General features: G+C 57.3%; 2 protein-coding genes across 3 annotated transcripts; both read right to left on the minus strand.

Annotated features, from left to right (window-relative positions):
• Positions 1-2,892: 2,892 nt before the first annotated feature.
• PDXP (pyridoxal phosphatase) lies at positions 2,893-8,506 on the minus strand. 2 transcript variants are annotated; one of them, XM_054813341.1, is made up of 3 exons: positions 7,858-8,483; positions 7,262-7,593; positions 2,893-3,057 (listed from the first exon to the last, which is right to left on the minus strand). In XM_054813341.1, exons 1-2 carry the CDS (start codon positions 8,435-8,437, stop codon positions 7,268-7,270), a joined length of 906 nt encoding a protein of 301 aa, XP_054669316.1. In that variant the 5' UTR covers positions 8,438-8,483; the 3' UTR covers positions 2,893-3,057; positions 7,262-7,267. The 2 variants fall into 2 exon arrangements, with proteins under 2 accessions (XP_054669316.1, XP_054669315.1); XM_054813340.1 differs by lacking the exon at positions 2,893-3,057 and having other exon boundaries at positions 6,048-7,593; positions 7,858-8,506.
• A 568-nt stretch (positions 8,507-9,074) lies between these two features.
• Positions 9,075-19,979, minus strand: SH3BP1 (SH3 domain binding protein 1). Its single transcript, XM_054838856.1, has 18 exons — positions 19,207-19,979; positions 17,278-17,320; positions 16,808-16,912; positions 15,859-15,935; positions 15,451-15,562; positions 15,276-15,352; positions 14,458-14,593; positions 13,731-13,799; positions 13,258-13,348; positions 12,826-12,968; positions 12,628-12,739; positions 12,451-12,532; positions 11,706-11,786; positions 11,483-11,599; positions 10,936-11,033; positions 10,618-10,747; positions 10,363-10,478; positions 9,075-9,876 (listed from the first exon to the last, which is right to left on the minus strand). The coding sequence occupies exons 1-18, from the start codon at positions 19,266-19,268 to the stop codon at positions 9,542-9,544; spliced, it is 1,986 nt and encodes a 661-aa protein (XP_054694831.1). The 5' UTR covers positions 19,269-19,979; the 3' UTR covers positions 9,075-9,541.
• Positions 19,980-20,916: the final 937 nt, after the last annotated feature.

Raw genomic sequence — 20,916 nt, forward strand, 5'->3', positions numbered from 1 at the left:
TGAGGGAAGGCAACTAATGAGACTGTGGTGGATTACAAGGCAGTGAGCATCAGGAAGCTCAGCCTAAACACAGCCTAAGCTCTCCACTGGAGGAGTATGGCCACCCCATCTCATGAAATGTATAAATCTCCAGTTTACCAAGGCTGTGCAAGCACATGGGCCCTTGGTTGTACCAGAGCGTTGAATGGAAGCATATTGCTATTCTTCACACCTCCACCTCCAAACTCTGTGAGTGCACGAGTACGGTCTGGCACTGCTCCATGGCTCTGCTCAAAGTTAGCTGAGTCAGCAGCCTCCGCGCATTAGGCCAGAGAAGGACACCAAGTCAGGAACACCTCTCTTTCGTGAGGAGAAGGTACCTTGCCAGGGCCACAATCATTGTTGCCCTGGCAGGTGGGAAATCTCTAATCCACAGCTCAGGAAGACTCAATTTCTTCTGGCATTCGTGCTGCAGAGAACAGCTACTTAACTTGCATGCAGGCAGCTGTAGTACAACAGTGGAGTACACTGGGAGGAAACAGAAAACTGTATCTATCTGAATTGTTTCAGGTTACTTGAAACAGGTCAAGTAGAAAAGCAATTCCTGCCCCTGGATTTTAACAAGGTACCACTTTCTGTGCATCTTCCGTGGGTGTAAGGCTAGAGGTTCAGCAAAGGCTGGTGAGCAGAAAGGCTGGCACAGGGCTTTGGGCAACCTGATTTACAGCCTGATGGACAACAGTTTCCATTTAAAGACAGGTTTCTCTCACCCATAACAAGTGAGAGAGCATCTCAGCACTCAGCAATATCCTATTTACAGAATGGAAGCTGTTATTTGCTGGAGCTGCACATCCAGCAGACTAAATCACAGGGCAGAACAACCTAGATGGTCACAGGCAGCTGCCCTGTGATCTGGGAATGTTTCTGGCATCACATTTCCCTTGTCTCCATGCTGAAGGCTTACAGAGCTGACAGTGCTTTGCTGCAGTGGTATACTGAACCTACAAAGACCAGTATAACTCTCTAAGTTGGTGGAGTTATTAACGGCTTTTAATTGCTCTCAGCAGGTTCAGCTGTTCAATATCTCTCAGGGATTATACAGAGTGTCAGAATAGCTTGTCTGCCAGGAGAACTTCCAATACATTATCCATTACATTATACATTATACACAATTCCCAGGCAGGCAGAGTCTGACAACACAGCAGCAGTTCCTGGATGTACATAGCCACGCAAGTCTCCTGGACTGCTTGGTGAGTTTGCTGGGGCCTGAGTCTGTAGAACAAATTGAGGCAGCAATAAGGAAGGAAAAAATGGATAATGACACTGGGATGGCACAGGGGTACCTGAAAGCCCATATTATGGGGTGGAGGGGGCAGCACCTTGTATAAGAAGTGAGGAGAGGGAAGCTGTGCCGCAGAGGAGGGACTTCTACCCACACTGGTGCAGGAGGAAGAGCAAATGCTGGCTGCCTCCCCAGGGCAGGCAGTAACAGGCTGCTGCTCCTCACCACCTTCTCCTCCTCCTCCTTCCTGCTCCAGCTGCTGCGGGACAGGGTGGCGCCAGAGCTGCCTGCCTTGGCAAAGGGGGACTCTCACATCAGGTTGGACAAGTATCGAGCGAGTTCCTAGGATCATGATCCTTTCCTGGCTCTGGAGGCACTTTCCCATGCAAAAGAAAAAAAAAAACCAAACCAAAAAACAACCCTCCTCGGTCCTGCCAGTCCCAACACCTTCCAGATCCTCCCAGTTCTCTTACCATGTCATGTGGCTGAACACTAACAGCTTCGCAGCCAAGGTGATCATTAGTTCCTCATATTAAAGGCATCTACTCACTGATTAATATCTTTAAACACATTTGTTGTCTTCCTGCAGTGTCAGTGGCTTGACCAACTCCATAAAATTCTATGATGAAATGACTAGCTTGGAGGATGAGAAGAGAGCAGTGGACATTGTCTACCCGGACTTCAGTAAGGCCTTTGACACTGTATCCCATAAGATCCTCAAAGAGAAGCCAACGGGAGTATGGGCTGGATGTGGAAACAGTGAGGTGGACTGAAAGCTGGCTGAATGGCCAGACCCAGAGCGTGGTGATCAGTGGCACAAAGTCTAGCTGGAGGCCAGTAACTAGTGGTGCACCCCAGGGGTCAATATTGGGTCCAATCCTGTTTAACATCTTCATTAACGATCTGGATGATGGGAGAGAATATACCCTCAGCAAGTTTTCAGATGACTCAAAACTGGGAGGAGTAGCTGATCACCAGAGGGTCATGCTGCCATCCAGAGGGACTTTGACATGCTGGAGAAATGGGCTGACAGGAACCTCATGAATTTCAATGAGGAGAAGCAGAAAGTCCTTCACCTGGGAAGGAATAACCCCAGGCACCAGTAAATGCTGGGGAGCACCCAGCTGGAAAGTAGCTTGGCAGAAAAGGACCTGGGGTCCTGTTGGACACTAAGTTGAACGTGAACCAGCAATGTGGCCTTGCAGCAAAGGATGCTAGCAGTATCCTGAGCTGCCTTAGGGCGAGTGTTGCCAGCAGGCTGAGGAGGTGATCCTTCCCCTCTACTCAGCCCGGTGAGGCCACCACTGGAGTCCAGTTCTGGGCTCCCCAGTGCAAGAGAGACAGGAACACACTAGAGAGAATCCAGGAAAAGTTCATAAGATGATTAAGGGACTGAAGCATCTCTTCTTTGAAGAAAGGCTGACAGTGCTGGGACTGTTCAGCCTGGAGAAGGCTGAGGGGGCACTTTGTCAATGTGTATAAATACCTGAAGGGAGGGTGCAAAGAAGATGGAGCCAGGATCTTCTCAGTGGTTCCCACCGACAGGACCAGAGGCAATGGGCACAAACTGAAACACAGGAGATTCCCTCTGAACATCAGGAAATACTTTTTTAATGTGAGGGTGACTGAGCACTGGCCCAGCTGCCCAGAGAGGTTGTGGAGTCTCCATCTTTGGAAACAGTCAAACGCCATCTGGACATGGTCCTGGGCCGCTGGTGCAGGGAGCACTGCTTGAGCAGGGGGGTTGGACCAGATGAGCTCCAGAGGTCCCTTCCAACCTCAGCTGTTCTGCAATTCTGTGAAAGGGAAGAATGCAGTATGCTTGAGAAGGAACATAGGAAGCACCTGTTAATAGGAGCATGATGAAGAACGTTTCAAACTAGGGGACATCAGGTTGCCAAATTGCCAGTGCCCTAGAAGTCAGGCTGGTGAGAGCAGTCTAGCAGCAGAGGAAAGCAGCGGACAGCCATGGAGGAGCACACACAGACTGCTTCCAGGTTACCTGCCATCAAATCACGAACACTGCACACAAATGGGAGCAGTATAGCTCACTCCACTCTGGCTCAAGAGATAGTTTTCTATGGAAGCAGGTTCATCTACTCATATATCTGACCCTTTTCCACATTTTCCCAACCACCCAAGAGCCCAGAGAGACTTATTGCAGTGCTCTGCCTCCTCCACCCTAAGGATGGCTGGAGTCTGGGAGGCAAGATGAAGTTGCCTCTCCCTCCAGCCACGGGAACACAGACATCCCTAGCCTCTCCCTGGGCCTTGCCCAGAGCAGGCAACGCTCAGCAGGTTGCTGCTTACATCATCCAGCCAGCAGTTGCCACAGTAACCACACTTATGGATGAAGGATAGAAGGTTCCTGGGGTAACGGAACGACTGCCACCCGCCTGGCTGTTGTCACTATTGCACGGCAGGAAAGGATGATGCAGTTTTCTGAAGGTGAGAAAATAAATACACTTCCCTACACTACACCAAGCCGGGCTTCCCATCCACTCCACCCTCCCATGCGCTGCCCCAGCTCCACTCTGCGCATCCCTGTGCTCCCTGGCAACTGCACTGCTTCCTTGAACACTCAACCTGAGAAGAAAAACTGCTTTAGACAAGAAGAAATCAACCTACCCAGGTTGATCACTTTTTTCAGTTTCAACAGCAGATGTGCTCTGCAGCCCCACCAGATCCACCCCAGAGGGAACCAAGGCCTGACCCCCATGAGGATCACAGACCCCTTAGTGTCAGTGGTTGAATGGATATCTGAAGGTTTGGATGGAGAACTCACCATCCCTCAGGGACCCTTCCAGCCTAGTTTTCTAATAAGATCTGCTCACACTCACCTTCATTACGTGTAGGAGCAACAGTAGCTGAGGGAGGCTACACAAACCCAAAGCCTGGTAGACTTGATGGACCCCTATAGCGCTGTTCTCATCCCCATTCAAAGCAAGAGCAGCCCCGTGGCTAGAGGCAGCACTTATCCCTCTGCTTCCATCACTGGAGAGAGAAAGCACATACAGGACGCAGGTCACCCCTGCCTGGTGCCCTCAGCTACAGGAAGAGCCAAGGGAAGGCCATGTAAAGCCTATTCCCCTTCCGCTCCAAGCCCACATCTGCTTCATAACAAAGCCCTCGGGGAGAGGTGCACCAGATCAAAAGACATTACATGGTCATGAGATAGGGATCAGCCATCGCCTCTGCTGAGCTGTTTTCAGCAGCAGCTGCGTGAAAAAGAAAACCTACTCTGCAGGCTCACCATGTGGGATCCAAAGGACAAACTCGAAAGTCTCTTTGGAGAGGGCCGAAATGCAGGCTGTTATGATCTGATTAGCTACTGGATTCCCTTCTGTTTCCCAATGTGCCAGCCTGGGAGACCACAGCCTCCAAACTCCTGTCTGCTGGGTGGGAGAGCTGGAAAGGACAGAGCAAACAAGGCAGAGAGCACGAGAAGGACTCGCCCTCAAAGCGCCTTAGGAAAAAGGGGGCAACTGCTGGGGATGCTCGTGCTGGGCACCATCTGCTCTGTGCACACACATGTAATCAGCTCAACCTATGCAATTTGCAGCCATACTGAGCATTCCCAGCTCTGGCCCCAAGTCACAACAGTGCTCTGAGTTTCAGCCTGATAGAAGAACTGAGAGCTCTGAAAAATAAGTCAGGGTCTGGGGATCTCTAATTAGGCAGCCGGAGCTAGTGGACACATTAGGTCTTGATCTTGCCTCTCCTTGATGATGCAAGTGTTGGTCAGGGCGCTCATTAAGGGAGTACCAGTACTCCAGTTGTCTAATTGGAGACAGGACAGACAAAAGGGAGAGACAGACGCACACAAAGGGGACTGATTAAGATGACAGGCAGTTTTTTAGTAGAGCTCTTTGGATGTTCTTTTGCTTTGGAGGGCCATTTCCTAAGTTATTCTGGAGGGGCAGGAGGGAGAAAAGACACTCAGCACCTGGAATTATCCTAGGGCTAGCAAGTTGCATCTAGTTCTGCCACATGAGCTGACACAGCATTAACGTACACCGAAGCTGGTTATTCAGCTGAACAGCTGATCTCTCAAGTAGGAGATGTGATGCTTGGTTACCACCAACAGCTGTTAAAGGGGCTGAAGGATTTGGCTCCCATATGAGAAAGGGAGGCAAAGCACTTTCAAGCAATTTCAAATGCTTTTCTTATCCAGTGTTCTCTCCCTCTGGCCTGGGACTACAGCCAAACTCAGGGAGAGGACACAGGGCATGGCAAGCTACAGTCTGGTGAAGGTCACCTCCAGGGGTACAACACCACCCACCTCCCCTTCACTCAAAGCTTGGCATAGCCAAGAAGGATCACAGCAAAACCTTACCTGGGCAGTTCTTCACCCTCTGCAAGCTAGATGCAGGTGACAGATTGCACCTCACCCCTATCCTGGCAGGGCAGGACATCGCTGCGTCAGGGTCCACCTGACTAGCAGCAGACAGACCTCAGGTGCAGCACGAGAAGTCACTGTTCCCCAGTGAGGAATCACCCATGCTGTGACATGCAAAGATCACATCGCTTACTGCTCCAATTCACCCTACGCCAGAGCCCCACTGGCCACCTCCACCCTCAACTCCAGTTCCAAGACCCCAGTAAGAGACAGCAGCAAAGAGCAGCATGCAGACACCGTCCACGAGATGTGGTCCATCCCTCTCTTGTCTACCCAGCAGCACCCCCTTGAGTGAGGAAAGCTCTTGCCATGTCCTCATCTTTGAGGGCTCAAAGATACCCAGGCTGTTCTCATCTTGATGGGACCACAGGCAAAAAAAGGAGGCCGTTTCCAGCCTACGCTCACACTTTATTATATACAGAGACATGGTGAGTGTAAGAACATCAACATGGGACATGAACAGTAAGGGAGGCCCAAAGGCACTGCCCCCTGTCCCCTTGGTGCAACCAGTCAGCATAGTTTATACAAATAATACAGTATTTGAACAATAAATAAGTTTGATAAATAAGATCAAGAAATTAAAAAAAGAAAAAACCTAGAAAGACAAAGCAGCAAGGAATGATTGTGAGGGCTGCAACATGTTCACAGCAGTGACAATACCACCAACACCTCACCTGCACACCAGCAGCTGCAGCACAGACCCCCATCAGCCCTTTTCTCTCACCGTACTATGGCAAAACCCACTGAGGAGGGGGAACCGGGGAGAGTTGTACAGTTCACTACTGCTGTGCTCTCATGGTCTAGGAGCCCTCTCTCCTTCACAAGCCCCTTCGGAAAGGGTGCTTGAAAACAAGGTACAACTGCAGACCCACTGTGCACGCTCACAGCTTGTCTGTTTGGCACCAAAAAAATCCTCAAACCAGTCTCTTCCCTTTCTCTAGTCCTTCAGATCAACACTGGCAGAATTATTGAGTCAGGGCAGGGGATGGAGGGGGGAACACCTCTAAGGAATGGGGGAAGAGAAGAGATGAGGCGATGCTCCCTTTCACTCGTGGGAGGCAGCAATGCTGTCATGCATCACTTCAGAGCTCTGCATGCTCCTTCCACACACCCTGGCACTGATGGAGACCAGGTGGGTGACACCACCAGCCAGTCCCCTGGCAAGGAAGGGGTTACCACAAGGACTGCAGAGATGCAGCTCAAGAAGTTGAGAGTTACAAGTGAAGGGACAGCAGTAAAAGGCCGCCACTGGTTATCTAAGAGAAAAATAAGACAGCCGGTCCCTAACCCCTGCAGGGGAAGAGGCCACACAGACACACTTATTCGACCTCCCTGTCAGCCTCAAGGCCTCCAGCTCTCTCCCAGAGATGCTGGCAGCTGACATATGAGGGAGAGAAGGACTCTGTCCATCATGGATAGCTCTCAGCAGAAAGGAGACAACTTGAACCCTGCCCCCTCCTGCCAACCCCCCCTTTTTGTCCCCAAAGAAGGGCGCTGGAATGTGAAGAAACCAGGAATTGAGGGAATAGGGCAGTGAGAGAGAAATGGGAACAGATGGAGATCTAGGATGGGGAACCCGACCCCTCTGCCCTCACACGTACAGACTGCTACTCATCCAGGCCCGGTATCAAGTCTGCAATGCTGTCCACATAGTAATTGGGCACCAGATCCTTGGCAGCAGCGCTGTCGCTGGCCATGTAGGCCTGCGCCTCTTCCAGGCGGGAGACACCCGTCAGGGTGAGGATGGTGGAGAGGCCGCAGTTCTTGCCGAAGAGGATATCTGTCTCCAGACGGTCTCCCACCATGAGGGTACGGGACGGGTCAACGCCAAAACGCTCCACGATGCAATCAAACATGTAGGTGTTTGGTTTCCCCACCACCAGCGCCTTGCGGCCTGAAGCAGTTTCCACCGCAGCTGTGAGGCTGCCAGTCCCTGGAAGGGGGGAAGGAGGAGAAAATTAAGTAGCTGTGGGCTAAGGGGGTGCTTGCCGCAGGCAGCTCAGTGCCCTGGGCCCCACCAGAGGATGGGCAAGCAGGGTGCTAGCGACACGGCTTCAGGAGCCAGCAGGGGATGTGTGAGGGCAGCTCTGCCCGTCCCGATGCTCTGAGAAACACCTCGCCCAGGCTTGGGACGGCGACCCCCAACCGAGGCCAACCTCGCCCCCCCGGGACAGCAGGGGAGGGGGTGCGGGCTCACCGGGGGTGCGCTGGCCGTCGCTGAGCGGGTGCCAGGGGTCGGGGTCGGTGGCCACCAGGAGGCACTGCGGGTCGCGCAGGTAGCCGCAGGCCTGCGCCAGCTTGGCGAAGGTAAACTGGTCGTCGTAGCCCACCAGGACGGCCCGCACCGGCTCGGCGTCGCCGGGTGCCGGTTCGCCCTCGCCCGCCAGGCGCAGGCCGGCATCGCGTACCTCGCCGCGCAGCCCCTCGCCGCCCAGCACGAAGACGCGGCCGCCCCCGTTCCCGCCGCCGCTGCCGAGGAGGCGCTGGCGGAGGAAGAGCGCGGAGCACAGCGCGGAGCTGAAGACGTGCTCGGCGCGGACGCCGCGGAAGCCGAGGCGGCTGAAGCGCCGCTCCAGCTCAGCCACGGAGCGGCGGCTGTTGTTGCTGACGAAGAGGGCGGCCTTGCCGCTGCGCCGCAGCCGTTCCAGCAACTCAGGGGCGCCGGGAACGGCGCGCTCGCCCGCCCACAGCACACCGTCGCAGTCGAAGAGCAGCCCCTGCGCCGGGCCCAGCACCTCCCGCAGCCCCGCACCGCTCAGCCGCCGGCAGCTCGCCATACCCCCACCGCCACTGCTGCCGCTGCTGCAGCCCGGCCGGCTGCCGCGTCCCGTCCCGCCCCGCCGCCGCCCCCCAATCACCGCCCCCCGTCCGCCCACCGCCACCAATGGGAAGCGAGAGCACATCGAGCGGCAGCCGCGCTGCCCTGTCGCCCTCGAGGGGAAGGGGTGGGGCCGGGGGCGGGAAGCCGGCGCCAGAGTGACAGCCGCGCCGCCTTATTGGCTGCTCAGGGAGGCGGTGAAGAGGCGGGACAGAGCCTGAACGCGCTTGCCGACTGGCTAAAGCCGCTCCTCCCAGCCACCTCCTCCCCGGGTGAACGGGCGGCGGCAGGGCTCCCCCTGCTGCTCGGTGGAGTCTCTGGGCAGTGGAGCCGCCATTACCTTTTGGCTGTGTCCTTCCGCGGGCTGGGGCAGCCGGCTGCCCTCCCGTCTTCCCGTCCTGGGGCAGAGCCGCGCCTCTCCGCGTTGGCCTCCCCGGGGAACTCCCCTTCCTTCCTTCTGGCTGCAGCTTGTGGGGCAAGAGGCCTCCAGCACCTCTGGCTCCCAAGCGTGCCCTGCTTGCACCTGCCTGTGACTGTGACACTGGCTCTTTAAATGTTTAGTTGCAAAAAATATATATATATTTATATATGTCTGCCTGTGTGTTCCTGGGGCAACACATTTTAAAGCACAAGGGGGCAGGAGGGGCTGAGATCATGGCTGTGTGCCCACAAACAGCCCCACAGGGCCAGCCTGCCCATTCTGGCCCCTCCTGCCCTCTGGGCACAGGAGGACCCCATGGCACCTGAGGGGGTGGCTCACCTGCGATTGGGGGATCTGGGCTGGGAGCTGGGTCCCGCAGGGATGGCAGGGCTCAGAAACCAGGCCCAGCTCCCTGGCAGGGACATGGTGGTGTGGGGAGGAAGGCTCTGTGGAGACGGAAGAGCAAGGACAGGCAGGTGGAGGGTCCCAGCTGGCATGAGCCAAGGGAGCAAGATGGAGGAGCTGGAGGGGTGTGCTGCCCCTCAGGCCACCCTGGCATTTCCACGGTGCCTGCTGGGTCCCAGAGGTGCACCGGGATCCATCTCCCCGGCACTGTGGTGCCCCCGCACCTCTCCACCCTGCTCAGTTCTCCGTGGGCTGTCCTGCTGGTGGAGATGTGGCCGGGGGGCTCCTTCCCTCCTCCATGGCTCCAGGGACACAGTCCATGGCAGCTGCCACGTCTGTCTTGTCTGCGGGAGGCCTGGGGGATGGCAGGGCATCCCGGCTGTGGCGGCGTGCTGGCTGGGGGGGGAGCGGCGGTGGGACAGAGGGAGCTCGGCTGGGTGCCCCGGCCATCCGTCGTGGCCGGGCTTTGGGGCTGGCTGCGTGCTCGGGCGCTGCCGGGGTGGGAGCCTTGCTCCGGGGCTGGGCCACGGGCAGTAGCGGCATCATCGGGCGGGCTGGAGCTGGGTGCTTGCCTGGAAAGAAAGCTGGGGTGGGCTGGGGTCCACTCCGCCAGGGTATCTCCCAGGGGCAGAGGGGACCATGGTGCTGGCTGTGGGTCAGGCAGGAGGCCGCAGACAGATTGATGGACAAACTGGCCCTTGCCTGGCTCCCATACTGCAGAGTCAAGCACACACCAGCTTTTGGAGGCTTTTCCCACCCTTTTCCCTTCACAAGGGGCCATGAGCTTTAACTCTTCTTTACGGGGATGTTCATCCCCCACACTGGAGGACCGGCTGCATCCACCCCTGCAATCCCACCCTCGGCTGGGGAGGGAGCATGCAATAAGGGGCCAGATCCTGTCCATGCTGCCCCGGCCAGAGGCCCTTCCTCTCATTTGGTAGCAGGGACGTCCCCAGAACCCTTTCATGTGGGGAATTGTGGGATGAAGGCAAACCAGAGGAGGTGGCATTGGTGGGGGTGTCATCTCCCAAGCACTGTGCCGGCTGGGGCACCCTAACCTTTGCGGGCGGTGTCATCGGTCATCTGTGGAGCTGGTGGTCCCACAGCTTCAGGAGATGGTCTGGTCACTGCTGGGGGTACCGGCTGGGACCTGGCCTCGGGGTCCTTTGAAGTGCTGCACAGAGAATTGGGCAAGTCAGGCTTCAGTTGGGCATGGTGGTCCTGGCCATGACGGTATGGCCCGTGGGGTGGGATAAGGGGAGGACATGGGGAGAGCTGGGACAGCCAGAGCCCCCATCTTGCACTGGACTTACGCCTCTCCATCTGGGAGAGTGGGGGTGCTGGTCAGAGCTGGCTCAGAGGATGGCTCTTCAACTGGGGTGGCCTCGCTAAGTCCACCGTTTGCAGGTGGCATGAACATGCCCGAGACGTTGAAATCTATCTCTGAGTTGAGAGAAAGGAGGGGACCCTGCGAGGAAGTGCTTGCCACCCAGAGCTTCCTCCAGTGATCCCACATTGGGGAAGCAGAGCAGCCCCCCACTTCGCTCCTCCTGGGGATGGAGAAATGTCCCTTTCCCTTCCTCCACCCTTCACCCTGGGCTGCAGCCCCCTGAGCAAGACCCTGGCCCTACCTCCGGGGAAGAGGGTGTCCGCATTCTGGATGAGAGCTTCCACCACACCCACCACCTGGATGGAGGTGACCGAGGCCAAGTCCAGTTGCACGGGGTCTCTGAAGAGACAGGGGTGGGGGAGGCATCACAAAAGGCTTTGGGGGAATTAACCCTTTTGGTGTTCATTCCTGAGGGAGCAGAGCCCAAAGGGAAGACAGTCCAGCCAAGGGGGGTCAGAGGGTGGGAGGTCGGCCTTGTTCCCTGTCCTGGAAACCCGAGTTTGGTGTTGGAGGCCAACGGTGTTGGAGGCCATCTGTGTCACAAGTGCTCCAGGTCTCAGCCTGTTCCTCTGCTACTTTGCAGAGTGGTTAAGCAGACACATGCTTGGCGAGGGGACGTGCCACTCAGGGAGTGCATGGACAAGGGATGGGATTTGAGGATGGAAGAGGTGCAGGTGCTTTAGACCAGCCTGAAGGCTGCTAGATCAGCCTTTCCCATGGCGTTTGTGCTCAGGGCACCCCAGCCAGGGATGGCGAGCTGCCTCCCACCCCTCCAAGCCAGGCCTTACCCTGTGCTCTGCTGCAACCACAGCAGGTTGGGGCCCAGCACGATGGCAATGTTGCTGGGGGTCATTTTATTCAACTCCTGGTGTTCGGCCAGCTTGGCTAAAAACTTGATCAGATACCTGTGGGGTAAAAGGAGGGCGAGGGGGCATAAGTACAGATTTGGATGGGGAATGGCTGCCCCCAGTGACTGCTTGAGGCCAAAGAAGCCCCATCCCTGAAAAACACCTCAGATTGTTGTAGCTCTCCCGGGGCAGGCGGCTGCAGGTGTCTTGCAGGCTCTGTACGCGGCTGTCAACGTCCTTTAAGCTGTGAGAGAGAAGAGGGAGGAACGGAGACCTCAGCCCGCTCCCTACGGCAGAGAGGGACATGGCATGCAAGGGAGGAAGGCCAGTGTTGGCTGCCCCGTGCGGGGATGGAGGTGCCCTGCTGCTGCCTTTACCGGGCAGCTGAGCCAGTCATCGACAAAATTGCACCCCAAAGGCTCAAAGGGATTTAATATGATATGAATACAGCTTGTGGGTGGGCCTGCGGTCGAGCACTGCCTTGCCAGAAACAACAACCCTATTTTACCATGACTACAGGGGTCAACGGCACTGAGCTGATCCCTTCAGAAAGGTGCGCTCTCCCTTCCCCCGGGCTTTTTACTGTGCCTCCTCCGCTACCCCTTCCATCCTGAAAGCAAGAGGCCAAAGATGAGATGGGGCTCACACCATTGAGGCCAAGCTCTTGTTAAAATCAAAAAGGCTGCAGCCTTCCCTCGCCCTGCCGTGTTTTTATTGCTATGCTCCAAGTTTTTGGGCCATTTGGATTTCTGCCGAACATGGAACAGACCAGGCACTGTGTTCTTATCTCCCCACATGGCAAATGAGGCCAAGCAGCCCTGCTCTGAGTGCTGGGAGGGATGGAGGGAAGGTGGCGGGGGCACTTTTTGAACCCCACTGGGCTTTTCTGCCCCAACACCCAGACCCACCTGGCCACTTTGACCCATTCGTTGTAGAGCTCGAAGGTCATCAAAGGCTGGGGCAGCTCCCGTAGGTAGGATTTCAGAGCACCTGGGAAGGGAGAGGGAGCAGTGGAGGTGATGGCGGTTGGGGGACGGCAGGGACTGCCCAACTGTGTCCCCCCATCCCGCTTCACTGGCACCCACCAGCCACTGCATGGGGGTCTGAATAGAACTCCTCCAGGGCATTGGAGCCACTGGCCAAGCTGCTCTTCAGCTTCCTCAGCACCGAGGCACCCGCCGCCAGCCGGAAGAGTCCCTGGGGATGGGGCAAAGAGGGAAATGATGCAGGGGGGCTGCATTTTGGGGGGGGAGGGTGGCAGGGGGGTCAGGAGTGCTGCTTACCTCCTCCCTCATGCCAGAGGCCAGCAGCATCATGACGCAGGCTTCGATGGGCAGTGCGATCTCCCGGCCCAAGCTCTTAAGGTGTGTCTCTAGGGGCACGCCGTAGTACCCCACCACTGGGGTGTCTGCAGTGAAGGAGGGCTCTGGAAGAGGGAGATGAATGTCAGAAAGGATGGTGGCCACCGGGGCCATCTGGCATCTGCCATGTGAACATCTCGCTCTGAGCCAGGGCTGGCTGGGTGGAAGCAGAGGCAGGGCAGGCAGCATCCTCAGCCTGCCTCAGGCTGCCATCGCCATCCCACCAGCCCGATGTGGAAAGCAGCAGCAGGCACCGGGAGGGAAAACCTGCCTTTCCCAGCCTCACCAGCCACGCTCACATGCCCCGGGCTCAGCTGCAGCTCTCCCCAGGCTGCATGGAGAGCTGGCAGGTACCTGTCTGGCTGTGGCTTTCCTTCAGCTCCGCCAGAGCTGAGTCCAGCGATCCCAGGGACTGCCGGTGGTACTGGGCTTGGATTTCCAGCAGCTGCCAGACAGGGAACATGCAAACAGCACTCAATTCAGCACTGGCTCCTCTTGGAGAGACCCGCATCCCCAGGACATTGCATCCACATGGAGAGAGGGCAAAGGGGAAGCTGAAAGGGGAACCCTCCCCCCCAGGGTTCATGGAACCATGGCTATAGTGAGGGGTAGAGGGCAAATTGGAGATGGTGGGGTCACTGGGACAAGCTGCTGTTTGCAGTTGGTGCTAGCAGTGTGTGAAGCAAGGCCAGCTTTGGGCATCTGCTGGTGCCTGGGGCTGTCCCCTGCCCTGGCTGGAGGGTTTGGTGCGGATGGGGACAAGGCTGGGCTCACACATACCCCAGGAGATGTTCACATGCGGAGGAGGAATGCAAGAAAGGACTTACTCTGATGAAGTAGCTGGCGTAGCTGTCCTCTTTGGTGGAGAAGTGGTAGAGGTCAGCCATATACTCATCCTGGAAAGGGAGACATAGAGAAGAGCAACCTTCCATCTCCTCCCTGGCACCCACAGAAGAGGGGATGTCTTCACAAAGCCCCCCATCTGGGCCATGAGGTGCCTGGGCAGGGTCTCCAGGGTGTAGTAGGGAGGCGGGCTGGGACCATATGGGGATTCCTCCTTGCCCCCATCGCTTGCATTCGGGTAGTGTCAGTGACCTGCCCTATGATCAGGGTCCTGGCACAGGAGGCTCAGGGACAAGAGGTCCCTGCACCTCCAGCTCCAGCACACCCATGGGATCTGCCAGACAAGGCACTAGGCTTTTCAGAGAACCAGGGCAGAGGTAGAGAAAGCTAATGTGAAGGTCCCCTGCCACCCAGCAAAGACCCCAGCTTGGCTGGCTCCCAGCCCGAGGGGACTCCATAAGCTCACTGCTCTAGCCCCTGGAGCCTTCTCTCTGCAGCAGCTTGTGCTTTGAATCCTTTACTACTCTTCTTCCCTGGGCTTGGGCACCTCCCTGTTTCTGCCCCTTGAGGGACTGGTTTGCCTGCAGAGGGCAGGACGTGCCGGTGGGCTGCATCTGTCTTGGTGTGGCGTCACCTTGGATGGAGCCACTGGAGGGGAGCAGGTCTCCAGCCTTGAAGCTTCCCGTGGGGGAGAGCGAGTGACATTCTCACCTTGCACTGCTCCACCTTCCTCTTCACCTCCTCCTCCTCTTCCTTCAAGATCTCCAGTTTGTTGGCAGCAGAAGATGCCCCGGGGCCAGCGCCAGCACCAGAGCTGTTACTGGAGCTCTTGGCAGCTTGGTTCAGCCTTTGGGGTGGGAGAGAAGAGGCACATGCACAGCCTCAGCACCAGGACATGGGGTGGGACGGGTGTGCAGAAGGGGTATGGGGACCGCAAGAGGGGTGGAAAGTCACAGCACTGCCCTGAGGTGGGTTTCCTTGACCCGCACCGCTTCCTTCCCTCCCCCAGAGGAAGATGCTGCTGCACCAAGGGGTGTGACATGGTCAAGATGGGGAGCATTCAGTATGGCTGCCTGAAACACCCAGGGTCTGTAGGACCCTTCCCAATCCCCGTTCCTGAGATGTTCCCTCCTCTCCTCCTTTCAGCCAAAGGGAAGGCAGTGTGGAAACGAGCCACCAGCCACCCACGACTGGCCTGCTTTTCCTGAGAAACTCAGCATGGGCTACCCTGCAGGAGTCAGAGTGGGGTGATCTCAGCAGCACTGAGCAGCACCAGGGCACTTTGCTGTCTTCAGCAATGGCCTGCCCTTCTCTCCTGTGCCACGGAGCCAGTGGCTCAGCCCAGAGCGGGATGCACTCGCAGAGAGGGGCTGGCTGGGTGCTTCCAAAGAGCTGTTGCCTTTTTGACTTCAACTCCAGCCCTGGGAAATTTGCTTCCCAGGGCAGTCATCTTCCTCTCTCCCCCAACCTGGCTGGGGGCTGCACCCTATGTGCTCTGCCTCTCCCCGCAGCCGTGGTGTGCTCCGTACCGGCTCTTGATGGTGTTCCAGTCAGAGATCAACTTCTGGAGGGTCTTCTTGCGCTTCAGGATGATGGGAAGCTCCTCCTGTGGGAGAGAGGAGCCAGAGGGAATTGCAGAGGCTTAGGGATGCGGGAAGGGGAGGTGGGATGGGAAAGCGGAGCCGGGAGGGCAGCCAGGGCTACCTCACTGAGCTTGTTGAGTGGCTGCAGGACGTCATGCTCCAGGGTGATCTCGTACTCAGCCAGGATTTTGGCCAGCGAGCTCTGTATGCAGCAGCCCATCTCCAGGGCTTTCCTGCATAGGGGACAGAGATGAAATGACTGCGGGCTGGAGCCATGCCACCCTCTGACCCAACACCTCCCACCATACCCCTGTCCACGTGGGACCCTGAGCCAGCCCCTGGCCCCCTCTGTAATTGGAGGCTGAAGGCACTGGCTGTTCCTTCTGTTCCTGTGACACCAACCCTTGCTCTGAGGACAGGGCTTGACAGCTCAGCTTGGCTGTGGGAGCCCCTGAGCCAAGACAGTGGCTCTGTCAGGGTCTGGCATCTTTCGGGGTCACCCTCAGCCCTTTCTCCCACTGGCACTTACCCGAGGCTGGACTCTGTGTCCAGTTCCTTGAAGCTCTCGGCCATCGTCGTGGATAGAGCCATCAAGGGCAGCTTCTTCTGCACAGAGCCAAGGATTCGGGAATGGGATGGTGAGCTGGCGTGTGGCAGCTCTCTCCCCATGAAGCATGCCACCGTGGCATGGGAGCAAGTGGCCAAACCATGCGCTGGGTCCCCACATCTTCCCCTGGCACACCCAGCCCCATTGGCCCTGGGGCCTGGGGAAGGGCCCTTTGGATGTCCCTTCAGCCAAAGCCGGGATCCAGTTAACTAAACAAGGCACTGAGGCTCCATAGTTGGTTAGAAAACCTCTGGTCTTCTCTAAAATCATCCCCTGTGGAGGACCATGACACTGATGGAGGCCTTCACCAATCCCAGCTCTGCCACTGCTTCAAATGTACAGAGCAGTTTAATCATCGAGAACAATTAAGCCAAGCTGGGGCTTTTCAGGCTGCCAAGAAGAGAGGAGCCCACAAAATCATGGGGGACCTAAGGAAAGTTCAGGGCGATCCACTGTTTGCTTCCCAGACAAGGGCTGGTGAGCACCAGCCAGGAAAAGAGTGGCAAGTTCAAACCAAGGAGGAGGAAGTGGTGGCACCACTGTGCCCAGCCACACTGTGATGCTCCTCACCACAGGGCGCTGTGGGTGCCAGAGGTTCACAGGGGTTCAGGAAGGGACATGGACAACAGGGCTTTGGAGGGTTATTCAATGCATCTCTGTCTCAGGAGGCCTCAAGTTAGTGGTGGTTGAGAGGGTTGCCCTGCTCTGCTATACCCAGGTGCCTGCTGGTGGCCATGGCTGGAGATGGGACCCGGGCTGGGCTTTAGGCCACCCTTCAGCAAAGCCTGCAAATCAGGGGGCTGGCGTCCCCTTTGCTGGCAGGGGACAGAGCTGGGGCAAGCATGGGCTGTGGAGGGAGGACTCTACTCACCACTCGCTTGTCCATCTCAGAGCCGCATTGCCCCTGCAGGCAGGCTTGGAGCCTCTTGGACACACTGTGAGCTGCTCGCTTGGCCGGCTCGATCCTCTGCTCGATCTGGGGGTGGAAAGGTGGGACTGGGGAAGCCCTTTTGCCAAGCATGGGAGCCCTGAGGCCATCTCCCTACCACCCACGTGGGTGAGCCCGCCCAGCATCCCGCTGCAGCCCAGAGCATCCCCAGTACGGGGAAAAGGGAGCACAGCTCCTGGTCAGGATTCATCCCTTTTTTCAAAGCCTTTTCCCCTGGTGGGAGCCTGCCATTCCCTTAACGCCGTGGTCCTGGACTTGCCCTCTGGCACGCGGGCTGATCCCAGCACCGTGACTTGGATGTGCTGGCAGGGCAAATCGCAGGCAGGAACGGGGCAGGTTCCCACACCCAGGCACAAGCAGGCACATGCCTGCCGGCCCAGCCCGCGCCTCACCTGCAGCAAATCTGCTGGCAGGAGCTCGGTTGCTTCTTGGGCTCTGTGGAGGGAGGAGAAAGAGCAATCAGCAGATGGGAGTGACCTCCACCCAGCCTCCTCAGGAAGGCAGGTCCTTATGCATCTCACCCATCTCTCTTTGGGCTCCTGGGAGCAGGAGACACTGGCTAATGGCCTGGACCATCATATACAAGGCTATGGGCAGAATGAGCCCAGGGGGATGAGAACAGCAGGAGCAGAGTAAGGCAGCCAACCTTGCTGGCTGGTGGACACCCCATGAGGCAGAGCTTCCAGTTCAGAGCACCACAGTCAAAACATCCAGATGTGACCTGATTTTTGGAGACAAGGTGCCTAGCAGGGCCACGTCACAGGTGGGATGTTTGCTGGTGAAACCTTCTACCCCCCACAGCCCACCTCTCCCCGGAAGGTGAATCCAGGGCAGTGCTGTTGGAGCCTGGCATGCGTCTTTGCAGGCCACAGTAGCCACCAGCTGTGAGGCCACCGATGCTGGAGCAAGGATATCTTTATGGTCAAGCTGGGGACTGAGACACCAGCCTCCCAGAAGTGCCTAGGTAAGAACAGCGTTCTGCTCAGTTTTGCAGCAGGTATTAGGAGTGAATCTGGCAAAGGAAACTTCTGGTTTGCAGCAAATTCTGCTCAAAACCAAATTCAAAAACCACCAGCTGCCATCACCACCAAACCTCCTTGATGCCTTGCATAGAGGAAACCTCGCTTCATGGCCTGCTGCCATTGCTACGCCCTGGGAACCCCATTTGCTTTCCCTCTGCTGCTGCTGCTTTTTCCCCAGTTCATGTTTCTCTCTTTTCACCGCCCGCCAAAGCCAACGCAGGATGAGGCCGTGGAGCTGCAGGAAATGGGGGCGGCTTGGTTGAAGGCAAGCAAAATCACGTGAGATTGCAGCCCGCGGAGGAGAGGCTCTGCAGCTGGTGAAGAACTTGCTCTTGGACTGCACGAGCTGCTTGAAACCTCCTGCCTGCCTGGCATTAAACGAAATGGAGGTGTATCTAACATGGAGATGAGACGTCTTGAGGGAGGAGGGATGGGAAAGGGAATCATGCTCCCCTCTGGGGAATGCAAGAGAGAAAGAGGCCACCAGGATGCAGGAGCTGCTTCCCTGTGGCTGGTCTGCTGGGCTGGCTGAAGGACCTCAGTGGTCCAGGGGACAAGACTGGTCCTGCTCAGCCTCCCAGCGCTGGAGAACCTGTGGAGGTAGCTGTAGGAAAGAGGGAGTGAGGGGGCTGGGAAGGGAGTGCCCAGCCCTGTAATTTCAGTTCTGGGTTTTGCAAGGGGAGAGCTTTGGAAAGCTGAAGAGAAAAATAAGGAAGCAGTAGAAGTAGGATGGGGCCAGAGGGATTTATGTGAACCTGCAAGTCCTCCATGGGTTCTCTCCTTGAAGGGCATGGATCCCCAGTCCTCTCCTTGAAGGGCATCCCAGGAAACCCTCACTGCTGGGCCAGCTATAGCTATGCAGGACATCTGGCTCCCGTGGGGCACCCTGGGCTCAGCGGGGAGGGCAGGTCCCAGCTCCTAACACCTTCCTGGTCACTGCACAGCCAAGGGCATGTGGCTGGAAGGTCCCTCCCCATTGCCCTCACATCCTGGGGAAGCCAAGCTCAGGAAAGGCCTGTTGCCAGGTGGATGCAGCATCTATGGGCCCTGGGAGAGGTAGCCGGGCTTGGGGATCATGTCCCTGCTGAGCAACACCAGTACAGCCTTCCCACTGCCCTGCGGGTGCCGGGAAGCCACAGCCCCTCGGCTTACGCTGAAGATGCTCTAAACCCAGGGTCGTTCCCCCCTTTTCCCTCACCACCGGCCATGGGAGGTCAGTCCAGCCCCAGCACAAGCCCTCCAGGACCCGTATCCCGCTCCCTCACAGCCCTCCGGAGCAGGTAGCAAAGAAGTCCTTACCGGGTGGTGATGTTCGGATGGGACAGCTGCTGCCGCATCCGATTAAACTGCCTCTTCATCATCTTGAGAGCCGGGAGGAGACCACGAGACCGGCTCCGCTTGGCTGTACCCACTCAGCACCCCTTGGTGACGCTTGGCATCGGATGCTGGCAGCGCCTCGGCTCCCCGGAGCCGCTCTGCCCCTTGCTTTTCCCTGAGGACCTCTCCCTCCTTACTCCTCTCCTTCCTCCTTCCCTCGTTCCCCCTTTTTCTGTTTCCCCAGCTGGTCCCCTCCCTCGTCCCTCCCCGGGGATGCCCTGCCTGCTTTCTCTTCCCCTCCCTTGCACTCCCTTCTCTTGCTCCCTCTCTTTTTCTGAGCTTCCTTCCTCCTCTGTCCGCCCCTCCACCGCAGATCAGGTAAGAGCAGTTCAGGGCTCTTGCTCCGCTCTGTGTTCCTGTCACCACCCCACAAGTATAAATAACTTCAACCCAGCCTTAAAGGGGAAATATTACAGCAAACACGTAACAAGGCAGGACAAGCACACGCCGCTGCCGAGCCCGAGCGAAGGGCCTACACTTTGTTTCTTGCTGTCAGTCTCAGCCAGGGTGGTTTCCCCCCCTTGCCTTGCCCACCACCAGCTGCTCTGTGGTACAGCCCGTGGCCGTGCCAGCTGGCTGCGAGGCACATACAGGGTGCCCTGACGTACACCCCACCGCTCCTGCCCTACCTGGTCACCCAAACTCTGCCGCCGCCCCTTGGGCACCTCTCCGTGCTCGTGGGTGCAGCTCCAACCTCTTCCTCCCTGCAACGTATTCCCCTCATCAGGACAAAAGCTGGGGGGCGAGCAGCAAAGCCGTACCTGCAACCCCTTCTGTGCCCCCAACCCCTCTTTCCCTCCCTGCCATCGCTGAGGCTCTCCAAAAACACCGCAAAGCTGCAGGCAAGGGCTGTTGCTTCACACCCTGGGGAGGCCCCCCTCCTCCCTCCCCGCTCCCCTGCTGCTGGCAGGGCTCCTCTGAGCAGGGCAGATAGGCCAAGCGCAGAGCAGCAGCACCCGTGCACAGTTGCACGGGGACCACAAACTCCCAGTTCCCAGGGTCGGGTGCTGCCGGCTCTCTGCAGAGCTGCACCAGGGCTCAGCTTTTTTTTTTTTTTTTAGTCTAAAAATATCCCCCTCACACCACCACCACCTTTGCTCCTGGCTCTATAAGATGTAAACCTTGTCTTATCTCTGGCTACCTGCAGCTGGGACTTTCCTCCTTCTGCGTTAAGAAAGAGCAGAGGTTGCTGTTGGCAAGGTTACATGGCTGGCAAAGGAACTAGCACCCAAGCCCAGACGGGAAGCGGTCAGCTTGTGGGCAGATGAAACAAGCAGCAAAGGAAAAAAGAGGTGGAAGGGACGCTCCACCTGTGCCCCAAAACCTGAGGAGCAATAATTTGGGGGCTGCCAGGCTCTGCTCCTTCTTGGGGGATGGGGGAGAGCCTCTGGTGAACGTGTAGCAAAGCAGTTCTGGACCTTTGTTTTCAAGTGGGGACCAAGCAAGCGAGCACCATTCTCCCTGCCTGAACACCAGGTTGCTCTAAACCTGTGGCCAACCACGCCTGATCCCCAGGGGTGCTCCTAACGGGCATTGCGGTCGCTAAAGCAGGCGAGGGCTTCAAGCACCCCTTGCAAAAACACAGAACACACGCTCCCCTCCCCAAACCCTCACTGGCTGCACCAGGTGGTG

This window comes from Grus americana, chromosome 1, assembly GCF_028858705.1.
Source record: "Grus americana isolate bGruAme1 chromosome 1, bGruAme1.mat, whole genome shotgun sequence".
In the NCBI taxonomy this organism is placed as follows: domain Eukaryota; kingdom Metazoa; phylum Chordata; class Aves; order Gruiformes; family Gruidae; genus Grus; species Grus americana.

Excerpts from the sequence above, each read along its gene's own strand:
- SH3BP1 (XM_054838856.1), bottom strand. The coding sequence starts at position 19,268 with ATGATGAAGAGGCAGTTTAATCGGATGCGGCAGCAGCTGTCCCATCCG. Across the intron at positions 10,748-10,935 it reads GGACACCCTCTTCCCCGGAG|AGATAGATTTCAACGTCTCG; the intron begins GTAGGGCCAGGG and ends CTCTCAACTCAG. Across the intron at positions 9,877-10,362 it reads CGATGACACCGCCCGCAAAG|GCAAGCACCCAGCTCCAGCC; the intron begins GTTAGGGTGCCC and ends CTTTCTTTCCAG.
- PDXP (XM_054813341.1), bottom strand. The coding sequence starts at position 8,437 with ATGGCGAGCTGCCGGCGGCTGAGCGGTGCGGGGCTGCGGGAGGTGCTG. Across the intron at positions 7,594-7,857 it reads CGACGGCCAGCGCACCCCCG|GGACTGGCAGCCTCACAGCT; the intron begins GTGAGCCCGCAC and ends CCCCCCTTCCAG.